At 46.5% G+C, this 14,531-nt stretch overlaps 1 protein-coding gene across 4 annotated transcripts in view; it reads right to left on the bottom strand.

The window, feature by feature from the left end:
* Positions 1–1,263: 1,263 nt before the first annotated feature.
* The window catches only part of RapGAP1 (Rap GTPase activating protein 1), a 307,901-nt gene continuing 294,633 nt past the window's right edge, over positions 1,264–14,531 (bottom strand). For all 4 annotated transcript variants that reach the window (XM_065451496.1, XM_065451481.2, XM_065451489.1 and 1 more), the window contains 2 exons: positions 14,245–14,345; positions 1,264–10,608 (listed from right to left, as the gene is read on the bottom strand). In XM_065451496.1, the coding sequence (XP_065307568.1) occupies positions 14,264–14,345 (82 nt within the window). In that variant the 3' untranslated portion in view covers positions 1,264–10,608; positions 14,245–14,263. The remainder of the gene's footprint in view (positions 10,609–14,244; positions 14,346–14,531) is intronic.

Raw genomic sequence — 14,531 nt, 5'->3', positions numbered from 1 at the left:
ACGGGAAACGCATTGTTAGCTTCACGAAGCTATTCGTCGAAGTGGGGCAGGAGGGGCTAGAAGGTCACTACCACCGCTGGCCGATCCTAACAGTACGCATCGCATTTAGCTGTATGACATCGTGTGTGTCTGAGTTTTACTGCCCCGTCCTCAGCGCGCTATTCATTGCTATTCAAATCATGCACCAACAAGCCCAAGGAAAGCTACGCGGCTGAACGGCATTTATAGCACCGCTGCACTAATGCTTCGCTTCACATAATTTGCAACATTTTCGTTGGATCCTGCAGAATAGAACGCATGTAATTTTTCTTTATTCTTTCCAGACAGCAAGGCAGCAGAGTTGCTGCGCAAAATAACTTTGTGTTGTTTTCCGGTATATATTCTGCGGTTATGCAAATTAACATGAGCCGGTTCGAACCGTCTTGAATCGCTCGTTTTTTGCTTCGGAGTCGAACCGGTATAGAACCGTTTACGGCGAACCGGAACGAAAAGAAGTTTCGGTTCGACAGTCGGCTGCTGACCATGCTTTCCGCCGACTACACATCAATACTCCTTCTTTCCAATAAACGACACCACTCACTGAACCATTAGAGCTTCGACAGCCATTTACGTCACCCTTGGAAATGCCATCAAACTTACGGAGCGGCAGGAATTGGAAAGCGCACTCCTAGTTGCAGTGAGGGCATCGCCCACGTCGTAAGCCCGCCGACTGGACGTCAAACAGGCACAAGAAGAAACAGGCAAACTATAACAAACGCAGTTTTAACAACAGCAATGACATCGAGCTTTTATTGTACATCATTTTCGTCCCGACAACGCCGACGCGAATTCTTCCCGCACTTTGTCACACAAAAATATACGCAATATATATGTATATCTTATCACCACTATATATATATATATATATGTATGCACAGCATGTAATAGGTCTCATGTCACACCGCACAGCAGGAGATCCCGCAGGTTCCATCTTCAATCAGAGAGCGGTACTATATTTCGCTGCGCTGCACCTGTACGCACGCTTCTCATTAAGCAGCAGGGATAGAGAGGAAGTGCAATGCGTAGGAGCAATCTACAGGCGCTGCACAGTAAGCTGTTGCGGCAACAGCACTATATATATATCTGAAACTGTACATGACAACGGTAACGCGTGAGGAGTGTTGACTATTCCAACAATGTTTTTTTTTTTTTGCCCAATGTTTGAGTGACGCATGCAGTGGCACCTCGCGAGAGGACTTATACCCAAATACTATGGCACGGCAATAAATTAAAATAAATATTTAATGAACAACTATGATACGCGACACGCTAAATAACACGCGACACCATTATGGGATCGCTAGATTCGCTGCTTCACTTTCTTTCTTTTTCTCTTCGACAGGAGTGACGCCAATTGTGTGGAACTGGAGAAACCATGATGATCATGACTTTCGCTACTTTGACGAATAACCAACGAGACACGCTTACTATGCGTTCAATACTTTTCCTACAACATACGAGAACCACGACAAGAAAGGTGATTGTAGAAAAGCCGACATAAACCTATTTGTTTTCACTCTACCAAAGGTAAGCGAAAAGAAAGAAAGAAAACAAAAGCAAAAGAACAACTGGTGTGTCGAGGCTACAGAATTTGGCATTACCTGTAGTCAAAGGCAATGTCTAAGATGTCAAGTACTTCCATGCAAACCTGACGAAACCTTCCCTATGTCTTTCACAGTAATCTACAAAAGTCTGACAACGCCTTCTGCTATTTTAAACTGCTGTATATTTTTTAAAGATGTGATAAAAGTAAACAGTCAATAAAAAATGAGCATTTAGCGAAACATCTCAGTTGCACGTCTCATTTGCATTCGATTCAATCTTAAGTCCCACCTTTCCTCACTTCTTTCTCTAACGTCAGTACTCCGAAACACATACTCTGCAATAAACGCTGCATAACATTCTTTTGAGAACAGACTTCACAAATACGGACCACAAATCTCTGAGCGCCATATAAAGCTCCACATGCAAAGGTGGCGCTACATAACGGTCTAATACAAATCCTGCGCAGTCTCGGCAACATCGTCGACAGGAGCGTGGCGATAGCGTTACATATTGCACTCGAGGAACACGTGAGCCAACCGGGTATACTCGATAATGAGGAAACACTTTTCTCTAGACGCGCATGCCTGCACGTATGCTACAGTTCTCACTTTGAAGTCGTTGGAACGTGGTCGACGACCACGAAGAATCCAGTACGTGCACAAGCATTGAATACAGCCTACCGAAGAACAATGCATAGGGAAACCTTCGGACACTACACACTCTGTACAACACGATAAACCGGTGTCACACAGCCGCAAACTGTATACCAACGGTCACGGGCGCTTCCTAAAGAGCTGTGTGACAACTTGAACACTGCGTAAATCCACACCTATCAGACCTACCTTCTATTTCTAATAAGATAAAGCTCTGGGGAAAATTGGGTTCGCGTCCAGCGCAGCGGCCGGCGCCAATATTGAAGCAGTCTTGTTACCGAAGCTGTGCCCTGGTACTCGGGATATTATAACAGGTGCAAGATACACAGGGAGGCCGAACTGAAGCCTAGTGTTCCGGTGGACTGTATACTCGTTGGATAACGGACAGCAAATGCGCTGACTCATTGCAACAGTACCTGCATCACACAGGGCTCCGTGCGACGCTCTCTGTTTGTTCGTTTTATTTACTACAGATGCCTAGCAGCAAATCTCCAGAAAGACGAAAAAAAAAAAACAGAAACTCACAGCGCTGTCCTGTGTCTCTGTCTCGTTCCTGTCTTTTTTAAATTGCGCTAAAGGCTTTGCCATTATGAGTAAACTTGATCATCGTAACTCGACGATTACAAACACTATTTAGCGATGCGTTTTATTAGCGTCAGTATTAACACTGCACGCTAACAACTATTAGCAGTGGGATTTACGCTTCTTGTCTACCCGAGATCAAATCTACATATTTAGCCGAAATGCATGCTACCCGCCTAAAGACAATACGATTTGGCTTCAGTTTCTGCTCTAATGGCCTATCGCGCATAACAGGGGAGCTGCTGCAGCATGCTTGCACCCTGAACATTGCGTGTTTGCAAGTATTGAGCGATTGTAACGAAAGGAAACGAAACAATTCTCGCTTCGTTTCAATTTCACCGCAGCCTTCCCTTTCTTTTTAGCTTCATACAGTTAATATTTGTACTGATACGAACGATTGCTAATCTTTGACGCCTGTCCATCCGACTGAGGAGAATGGTTGAGCTTCGAAACTCGAATCAAGAAGTGCACAGTCAAACAGTACGCGTTCAGCAGCTCTCCTTTGCGATCCATTAGCAAATGTGCCGATTAAGGAAATTAGATGAGCTTGCGCGAGGGTGATGAGCTCAGCGCGCGCAGTTCTGCATAAGCTTGCGAGCGTTGAAGTAGAACAGCGATGGCAAAGTAGCGAGCCTCTTAAGTTGATCATCGGCGAAGAAGAGAGCAGCCGACCGGCTTCAAGCGCATGCAGCCGACTGTTCTAATACAGGAGTGTACTGCACACGAGCGTTTACACAACGACAAACTCTAGAAGATGACTTGGCCTATAAGTCAACATTCATAGTATATATGCGAAAGCGGATAGGAAATCTCTCACGCGCTCGCATCGCTATAGGAAGCCTAGATTCATACACGCCTGTGCACTGTTTTGAACTTCTGTACGTGTGTATCAAGGCCTTATCTAGGCAATGCCGTCTGCAAACGCCGTCTGCTGTCGGCGTGTCAGCATTTCAGCGATGCCTGGAACGGAAATTTGGAGTTCTCCACGAAAGGAGTTTGCGAGAGTGAGCTCACTCTGTTCGGGTCGCCTTAATGTGCACTTTCGTAGATTGGTGCGAATACCTGTTTCCCCTCTTCCGACCGCGTCGCAAGAACGACGAATTTTTTTGTTTGTTTTCAGTGTAGGCTTCCGAATAAGACGAGTTCTGGCACAAATTGGACGCGTGCCCGACACGAAGGAAGAGGACAACATCGAAGCCATCCTGACTGTTTACGCTCCAGATTCGTCACCTGCATATTTTAGTGAATGTAGATCAATGTTTTCTCTGCTCCCGCTTTTATTTATCGGGTTTGCTTTGTTTAAGCTGTACTTCCTTTTTCTTTTTTTTTACTACAGCGAATCGCATACATATTGTTGAGATAGGGTGTGCTTATCGGTTGGCACTAAAAAAAAGAAAAAGAAAGAAGGAAGGAAGCAATAAAACTGCGTTTCTCTAACCTACTGCGACGTGGCGCATATACACAGTTCTCGCTGGAACTCTTATAATTTTATGTAGTATATGCAACATTTGCGTACAAATAACATGCCATCTCGTGCTTCAAATCACAATTCAGATATAATGACGTTTTTTTTTCATATTGCTGTTAAGCTTTGGACTCGGCGTTAGCCTTCTCATTTTGCGTACCCTCGAATGCCGACGAACTGTTGCGCTGCTCACGAGTGAATTAACGCGATGGACGCGTACACAAGGCCGTGATTATTAAAGTTCACGTCCGCAGTTAGGCTGCTGCAAACTTCTCGCAAAATCCCTCTCAATAATAATTAAGATAAGGCGTGCTCGCAGACGAACGGTGCACTTCGAGAAACTGCTAACGACGATAATGCCTTGGTCGGGAACGTCGTTGCCGAACAAAAGCAGACGAAAGCTGTATCTGGCTCACGCTCGTAAACGCGTCGTTGCTTCCTCGAAACTAAAGCGGTCGGTCGATGCAATTAATCTTTGGTCTCAGGCAGAAACACGCACGCTTAACGAAGACGTGGGGGTGGAAAAATAAATCTTACGTATCCATTGAGCGTGTCCACATCGTATGCGCGCGTACGTTCACTCGTGGCGAGTGGTTTTTGTCGGCCTCGATTCTGCAAGAAGGAACGAAAAAATTCAAATGACCCGCCCTGGTTGCTCGGTGGGTTTGGCGTCGGGCGCAGTTAAAGCACGAGGTCGCGGAATCGAATACCGGACGCGGCAGCCGCATTGTAATGGGGGCGAAATGCAAAAAAAAAGGAGGATAGGATAGGAAAAGAAAAACGCTCACGTACCATGCATTGGGTGCAGGTTGAATGACCACGGGTGGTGGAAATTAATCCAGAGTCCCCCCCATATATATACTGCGTGCCTCATAACCAGATGTCGGTTTTGGCGCGTAAAACCACTGAACGTAATTTTAAATTTCGGATGACTCGCGCAGCGAAATGCAGCTCATTACTTGAAACTTACAACGTCGCATGCTTTCGGTCGCACAGCATGCTTATTTCGCTCGCACACTCGCGTATACCGCCGTGACGCTTTCGTTCGAGAAAGAAAAACAATTACAAGGCCTGGCGAAATACAATAACGAGGCCTTCTAGCAACGCGTACGCTATAGCGCGAGGCTACGACTATTTAGATCATTCGTACAGTATATGACTCGCGGTATATATAAGTGTCGATGATCCGCAAAGAGGACGGTGTCACACTGCTGCAATGTAGTATTTACACTGCGATACGAAAGGTGTTTCGACAGGAGTAACAACAGACGACACGCTGAGGCCAATAGCCAGGGTTCGAAGTGTTCTATTTCTTTTTCTTCTCAACGTATACACACAAAGCAGTCGATACTTCCATTTGATGCGATGGACCTCGCTTATCTCGCTTCAGAAAACGTGCCGTGGGATGAACAAGTGCGATAACGCATAACACTGCTTTCGTTCACATCACACTGCTTGCTGCGCTCGCTTTGTACAGATACGCGCTACTACGTGCGAGATATCAGAGGTTTCGCAAGACACCCCACGATCGACAATCGTCCCGGAGAACAGGCATTCACACAAATTTCGCTTTCTATATAGAGCCAGCGGAATCGACGGTTCGGTACGGTGCACAACTCCAACGACGACTAGTAGATACCGCAATTAAACTACAATTTTAAGCCAAGCCAAGCCAAGCAAATTACTCGACCCCGCACAGTTACGATTTCGCTACACGAAACCCAGCAGAAACGAGAGTTTCCGCAAGCGTGTAAAGCGCCAAGCAAGCAACCAAGCCTGAAGAACAGAAGTTTCTGGCGATGTCTTCGCATGCACACAACGCGTATACGTATACAGAGAGCGAATTGTGCCTGCAAAAGCAGTGAGGTATACTATTTGATAGAACATTGCTTCAACAAGCTTCTTTTTATGGGATTCCACGAACAAGTGCGAAACTCCTGCACCGACGACAAGAAACTAAATACCCACGTTTTACTTTCTCACTTACTACCCTTTTCTTTTTGAACGTACGAATAACTAGTTCAATAGTTTCTCCTGGCCCCGCGAATTTCGTTCAGATAAGTATTACTCTGTTATCCCAAGTGAACATTGCTGGAACAGCTGAATAGCGGAATGACACGTACAGGGAGAGAAAACGTGAAATATTGGAAGTAATATAATTGCGTTTTGTCGGTATTAAATACTCATCCGCTATCTTGACAGCCTCCCCCCCCCCCCTCCCCCTTCCACATCGGACGATTTTCCGAAAGTCCCGTTTCATGGTATAAGTGACCTATAGCTGGCAGTGCGTTTTACGTGCCGGCATTTTTGCTTGCGGGCGCCCTCTGGAGTTTATTGATGCAAGTGCCAGAAGTGGCCAATCATAATCATCATTTTTGCTAGCGACCTTCGCTCTCTCACTGGATGCGCAGCTTCTTCGAGAGGGAGGGCGCGCGGTGTTAGGCTGGTAGGAAATTTCAGCTGCTTCTCGCAGCACTGTTAATACTTTGCAGAAACGATCGTCGGAGCGTGATGTATACGCTGCGCTTTTCTGTTTTAAAATGACCAAACCTGGTGAGGGGCCATTGAAAGCACGCCTGATCTCAACCCTTAAGTATAGTCTTCAACGACGATAGTCTCATACGCAATGGTCTTCAATGCAACAGTCTTCAAGTCTTCAAATCAACTACGCTGTGTTTACCTGGCGTGCACACTGATTTGCCGCTACGAACAATGCGAGGGGACGACTGTTCCCACGGACGTCGTGAAATGAATTCAACAGCGTATTTCGAGAAGGGATAGATAACTCAATGGCCTTGTACTTAACGACTAAAGTCTACGCGTAGAGGCTTAACTGCACCGAGACAGCGCAATACACTGAAGGTGAACGTTGACATCGACATCTCGTTATTTGAATCGCGGGAATGTTTTGTTCCTATCTACCCGAGGCTATGTATATATGAGCTTACATCGAAAGTACGGGCACTGGTATGAAGAACGCTTACATACGGCGTTACGAACTGCACGACACTAACCCTAAACACGGCCTCTCGCCATCGGCGAATTCCCGTGTAGTCGCTAAGCCTATCGCACGGACGTCACAGCTACTTATACAGCAGAGATTCAAAAAAAGATCATCGTCATGTGTAGCGCGCGGAAATATCACGAGCATCGACAAGTTTACGAACACGACATGAGACACGCGACGTTCGTACCTTCGCGACCTCATCTTACGAAACCCAATTTTACGGAATGGCCAATTTAACGAACTCGTTTCCGTTCCACAACTCGCCAAACACTCGGCTGTTCACAACCCGCCGACTTCTCGAAACTTCTCTTTTGGATAAATACTCTGCATCTCTTATACTTCATAAAATCGGGTTTCAGACATAGGCCATGCATACACTGAATTACACACACTTAGACATCTTCTCTATTTTGAACATGTGCGGAACCGCAATATTTTTCCCGTTCACTCTGAAACCACACCTCTAACTATCGACGACATTCAACCGGCTTCTTAAACACTTGGAAGGGGCGTATAACTACGGTCACTTCGAAGCCGACTCCAGTCATCGCAAGCGTCGAGAACATTACTCGTTATTCCTCTTAATCCTCGAAGAGATCAAAGTTTCTGCTACAATACTGCTACTCTTTTTCTGGGTGCCAGAGGAAATGCACACGTTTACATATATATACAGTAATAAATAACTTCCTGGACAGCAGGCTACCGCTAAATACGCCTGCAACATGCTGATGACGCAGAACGTTTGCGTAGTGTTCGAGAAACTGCACAACACGGCGCACACGAGCTCCGAGAGTACTTTGAACAATAACAGGGGAGACGGGCAGTCTCCAATGGCTGAAAAGCGCAGGCCTGCTCGAGACAGCGGCCACTACGCGCATATCCCGTGCATACCCTGTACAAAGATTTTTGTTGGCAATCTAGAGACCTCCGCACAGAACAACTATGCAACAGAAAGCCATGCGATGCCTGTAGAAAGTCAACAATAATCTTTGCAAGGCCGCACGCGCAAGCTGAATCCAAGTCAGTAACGCACCTGAACCTGAAGGTGCCACAAGTGAAATGCAGGTTTCGTGTACAAGAGAGCGGGACATACATTATGCACACATACCGCAAGAAATGTTCGCGGAGTAGACATTAATAGAGTGGTGCCATATTACAGTTCGCGGAATACAGGAACGTCAGAGATACAGATCGCGCCGCAAGAGGCTTTAACGCAGCGACGCTGTTGGCGGCATCTTGTGACATTAACCTCAACCATGGCAATCACTATCGTGCAGTGAACTTATTTTTCTTTGTCTTCCCTCCGCGAATACAGTGACGCAACACAATAATTCCTAATGCGTTGTGATTCAAGAAAGCATCACAAGGTGACGCTACCAGCGCTGATGCTGATAACAAGGGCTTGGTGGCGCCACCCACCACCCCGTTCCAAAGGGGACGCTCCTAACATCCATCCATCTATCCATGCGTCGACGTCTCCAGTGTTCTGTTATCGCGCTTACAGAGGGCTTCAAGGGACACGGAGATGAGCAGAAACGCTGCTGGTGCCACCTCGTGACACTGAGTTCAACTACAGCACACCGACGTATAATTGCAATGACCATACACCGCTAAGCTGATGATGTAGGGGCGTCGGTAGCAACAAGAAAACTTATAGCTGTTTTTTTTTCTTCGACAACAATAGCTATGCAAGCCAATCGCTTGGAACGCGTTTTGTTTGAGCAAAGCATTACAAGCTGTAGCTAACGTAGCTGTTTGTACCGTCTACTTCTCTGGCGTTCCGGTATTTCGTAAAGGGTAATACTACATGTACAGGCTAAATAAAACTATTCTCCTGAACATCTTTTTAAGGAAGTCAACATACGAGAGACGTCCATCAACATTTTAAAGAGCGAGCTACCGATGCGATTGACATCTTCAAGGCTGTAAGCGAGAGGATTGAGAAAGAAGAGACAGAAATTGTTAAGTGTACACATTGGCGAAGTATCTTGAGGTCTTCACGCAAAGTACGAAAATACAGAAGCATGCCAGCTTCATTCGAGTGCGTCTCTACCGCAAAACGGGATGCAAAGGGTACACAAACACAAATTGCTAAAAAAAGAAATAAGAAAGAAGAAAAACACCAGATAAGATGATGCGGAAGAACATACGCATGTTGATGGTTTAAAAGCTCTGTACAGGTCGCTTGGTCTGTCGCGGAAAAAAATTTATCAGCACAACCAAGAATTATGATGAGAAGCTCGCAGTTACAAGAAACTTTGGCTTGCATGGTACTAAATACAGAAAGAATAAAATTTTTATAAAATGATAAAATTAGACAAATATTGAACAATTCAACGTGCTGCGTCTGGCCAAATCCTTAAACATTGCACTTAAACACTGACTACACTGCAGTTTAACTTTTTCGTTATACGGCAAAACAGTTTGACGCAAAGATTTTAAACAATGGAAATAAATAAAAGCTATCCACAAAATGGAGTCGTCAATGTGCTTCGCGAAAGCAAAAGATACGCCCATCTCGAAAACCGTATCGTACGTAACATATCTCACGAATCCATTATTCTCGTATGATTTGTACGTGATCTCATATTGTAATACGAGATTAACGGATGTTGAGAATATGCGGCATACGAGATTTTTTTTTTTTCCTCATGCAGGGATATCTCCTAATTGCACAGACATTTGCATTGCGCGGTCAAGCCAAACGCATGCCATTCGCAAAAAACGTGACAGTTTTTCTTTAACGAAGTAACAATGCACGCGTGTCTTGGAAAGAAACACGGTAAAAGAAAGACATCATGACAATGAATCATTGCACAAACGCACACATCACATAAACTAAATCTTAAAAATAACGAGAAAGGATCTCCACACTGTCCATGGTGTGTGTATGTATAGCTCACTTGTGGCGAAAATGATGCAGGGCGCGGAGCGGAGGGAAACGCGTTAGTCTCTGGCATGAAACGCAAAAAAGAAAAAGAAACAATCGGCGGGGCAGCAGGTAGGTGCGCAACGGGTGACACCTGGTGCGCCGATCAACCGTTCCCTTTCAGTGTCTCTTCCTTTTTTTTTTGGCATGTGTTTGCAGCGCACTTTTCCTTCTCGCAACGGCCGCGGAACAGAAAAGAAAGCGTTCGCAGGTGTAGAGTTGACTAGCAGTGGTGCGACGCGGAGTCCGTCCCGACGACGACGGAGGGCTTGTCGCCGGGGTATCAGACGAGCTTCGAGAGGCGGGCCACCTCGCGCTTGGCGAGGGAGAGCTCCGTCGTGAGACGCACTTCCTTGTCGGTGAGCTTCTGCATTTCGGCCAGCACGATCTGCGAGAATAAAAAGGCCGGTGTAGAAGAGGTTTTTTGGGCACAATTTAGACGCGACAAACCGGACGTTCGTCTGGCTGGCCCTTCCCTTTTCCTATACTTGTTCTCTCCCTCACTCTCTTCTATCTTTGCTGTCATGTGCGGACGAGCCATCTCACCATCTGTCCTCTTTCCTCCTCTCCCCTATGACGCTGCGCCGTGCTCCCTGATGGGCTGCAGAAATCTAAGCATTCTCCTTCCTTATTAAGGAGGAAGGAGAACGCTTAGATTTCTGCAGCCCATCAGGGAGCACGGCGCAGCGTCATAGGGGAGAGGAGGAGTAGGAGGAAAGGAGGAAAGAGGATAGATCCGCACATGACAGCAATGACAGAAGAGAGTGAGGGAGAGAACAAGTATAGGAAAAGAAGGGAAGGGCCAACCAGGCGAACGTCCGGTTTGTCGCCCTACGCACGGGGTAGGGAAGAAAGGGGAAAGAGAGGGAAAGAGGGCGCTTGCGCGCGCCGCGGGAGATATAAACGGCAACTCGGACATGCGCACTTGAAGAACTGTGCTGACGAATGTGGCTCAGAAATGACTCAGATTGAGAAAGATAAAGACAGAGAGAGTGAAAAAAAGTAAAGAAAGGCAGGAAAGCGAAAAAGAGAAAGCTCATACAAAGAGAAAATCCAGTTCGATCCCCCGAACTGAGGGACAGGGAGGTATTGCATTTATTTATTCGCATAACTTAACTGCCCAGTTCGGGAAATACATTAAAGGGAAATGAAGGGTAGGGGAGGGGGTCAATAAAGCAACAAAAATACATAAGTTGTGGCTAACAGCAATAAATCAAATAAATGTATAAAGGTAGTAATGATAACACGGAAATAGCCAGAGCGGGAGACCATGCACATAAACATGCGCATTTCCGTCGACGTATGTTAACACCAGGCCGTAAATGTAACAAAACTTTTTGCACGTATGTTATTGCCCTCGAAACGTGAAACAATGCCTTCGCGGCCGTCGGCTGCGAGTAGTGGGTGAGGTGGGGATTAAAGAATTGGCCTGTCAGCAAAACCCAAATGACGAAGGCGAAGGAATTTCGCACCATTCCTCTGTTTCCATAAACCCTATAGCAGCTGATACCGACGCCTTTTCTATCATGGCCTCCAAGACCGAGGCCGCGCGCACGGATGTCGGAGGCCATGCCTCTGCTCCCCCCAAGCAGACGTTGCGAGCTGCGAGCGCGCAGAGCACGGACAAGAGCCATACAGACTGCTGCGATGTATGCCAATTCACAATATCCTGACGCATCGACTAAGGTGCGGCACCCTAGCGAAGCATGGAGCCGAAGAAAGCCAATTTCGTTTGCCCCTGTCGACGCAAGGTCGATTTTTTTTAGAGCGCAGCTCTTTGGCGTCCGTTCCTGGGTTTCGCGTCGTCGTCGTCGTCGTCGTCGGCGTTGTCGGCGTTGTCGTCGGCCTCGTAACCAGCTCGCCGACGAATCTGCTGCTCCGCCGCCGCGCATGCGCGCTGTCGGCTCTCCGGGCGAGGGAGGATGATGGAAGGGAGGAGGAGAGACTGTGGAGGAGGGCTGGCTACACAAATGGCTCTTTGGCGTCCGTTCCTGGGTTTCGCGTCGTAGCTCGCCGACGAATCTGCTCCGCCGCCGCGCATGCGCGCTGTCGGCTCTCCGGGCGAGGGAGGATGATGGAAGGGAGGAGGAGAGACTGTGGAGGAGGGCTGGCTACACAAGTAGCTCTTTGGCGTCCGTTCCTGGGTTTCGCGTCGTCGTCGGCGTTATCGTCGGCCTCGTAACCAGCTCCGCCCCCCTTTCATCCCCCCAGCGCTAGCAGCGACCGACTGATACCGCTTTCGTGAGTCGGCTACCGCACTCACGAAAGACGTCGTGCACTTCCTGCAACTCGCATTAACCGTCCATCGATCCACACCGATGTTAGTAGTGGGGGACTTTAATGTTGACATAAAGACAAACAGCAATTTCCTAACACTTATGCGGGAGAACAACCCGTTCCTCTCGCTCGTAACGCGTCCCACGGCTGTGACAACCTCGCGAGGCACTTGTATAGATCTCGTCTTTGAGAATCAAGCATTGGTGTACCAAGTCAAACATATATCAGTCTATTTCTCCGACCACAAAGCTTCCTTCATGACTGTCAAGAACTGTTAGTGGAGTCTTTGTTAAAGGAATACGTGTGAAAAATAAAAAAAAAATTCTGTGATAGCGCATACATGTGTTGCTCGATTTCTTTGCCTCAATCTATCGAAAAGGTGAAACAGCTTATTTGCTGCGCTCCAATTTCGCATTAGGAAGTAACGTAATCGTCGGTAATTTTTTTTTTGAGGTACACATGCGTTGCAAAGGTGTCTAAACACGACGCCACGCGGCCTTCTTCACTAAGCTATTTCACGGAAAAATGGACTTCTTTAAAACTCGGCGCATCCGAAGAAAAAAGAAAGAAAAATTATGACATCTGCTGATCAACGATACCGCAGTGGTTTTTGCACTTACGATAATAACGCAAAAATAGCACTGTGAACCCGACTTCTTGTGCGTCGTGTCCCGTATTCGTTAGTTCTATCCTTTACAGATGTATCAAAGGTTTACTGTCATTTAAATGCCGTAGTAGAAAACGGAAACTAAGAAATAACGCTGTGCATTGTGAGTACTTGACGGGAAACACCGAAGCTAGCTTCATTGTCGCCTGTCAACTGCGACAAAATGATAAGTTTGGCCACTAACAAGCCCCCCCCCCCCCCCCTGTTTTAATATGATAGTCCAAAACAAAGCAATAAGCAAGATAAACACAGACAGTCGAAACCCTTCACAAATCTTTACAGAAATAATAAGAGTAGAAAAAAGAAAGGGAAATGGCATAGTTTCTTGAGTTGTTGTTGAAGCCGCTGTCCACACTTCTTAGAGTCTTTAGGTAGCGAAGGATGCGAAGGAAGCGCGCATATGTCTGCGGGACGCGCCAAAATATAACGCGGCATGATTCAATGGGTTCCCCTGCTTCCGTGCCTAACATTACACTTCTACATATATTAGTGCACGAATAGATTATGAGACCGAATCAAATACGAACCGAATAGTGCCAGAATCGAGTCCAATGCGTTCCGAATAGCCATTTTCGCAATTGGTGTACAACGATGTTTACATCCTCGTATTCACATCGCTGGCAAGGTTTTGTCATTAAATTGAGCGTTACGAAGGGTTGCTTATTAAAGAAAGCACAAATTCGGAACAATTAAGCGGTTTGTTCTCATACACTGCAGGACTTTTCGGAGAGTACGAATGACTGCTGTAAAGCGGGTCAAATTGGTCTCCTTGAGCAACGCAGCCTGCTTCCACTACGTAAGTTCTCAAGCTTTATGCCTACACTATGCCCGCGAGGATGAAAATGAGAATGCATGTACTCCAGTTTAACGTTTGACTGCGCAGAGTTAACGCTTTAAAATATTAGAAAGTTATTCGAAAAAAAAGTATTCGCATTTACGAGTAGTGTGGCTACTCGATTCGAATCGAATACGACACCATTTGATTCGTTATTCCAAAGTATCAAACATTCGCACACCCCAACCGAACATTGTACTTGTAACTCTACATGTCTAATGTCCCAACGTACAGTAATCACTCACCGCTTTGTCCTTGAGCCAGTCAAACTTTTCCCTCTTCATACGCGCTAGTTCTTGTGCCAGGCTCTCGATCTGCTCCTGAAAGCCTTGGAGCATATCGGCACCTGTCGAAAGACGAATGGGGGGAGACGCACACGAAAACACTGGATGCACCGCTCTGCGCGCCGTTTTAAAACACGCAACACACGTGCAGACAGAGAGTGCTTGTGCGACAGTTATTCGTGCATTACGAACAACAGGGGGAATCGTGCAGTTAAACGTGCAGTATACTCAACGTAACAAAGAAGAAA

This window comes from Dermacentor albipictus, chromosome 2 (assembly GCF_038994185.2).
Source record: "Dermacentor albipictus isolate Rhodes 1998 colony chromosome 2, USDA_Dalb.pri_finalv2, whole genome shotgun sequence".
NCBI classification, from domain to species: domain Eukaryota; kingdom Metazoa; phylum Arthropoda; class Arachnida; order Ixodida; family Ixodidae; genus Dermacentor; species Dermacentor albipictus.
The sequence above is the reverse complement of the archived record's forward strand: the minus strand, read 5'-3'. Positions and strand labels throughout refer to the sequence as shown.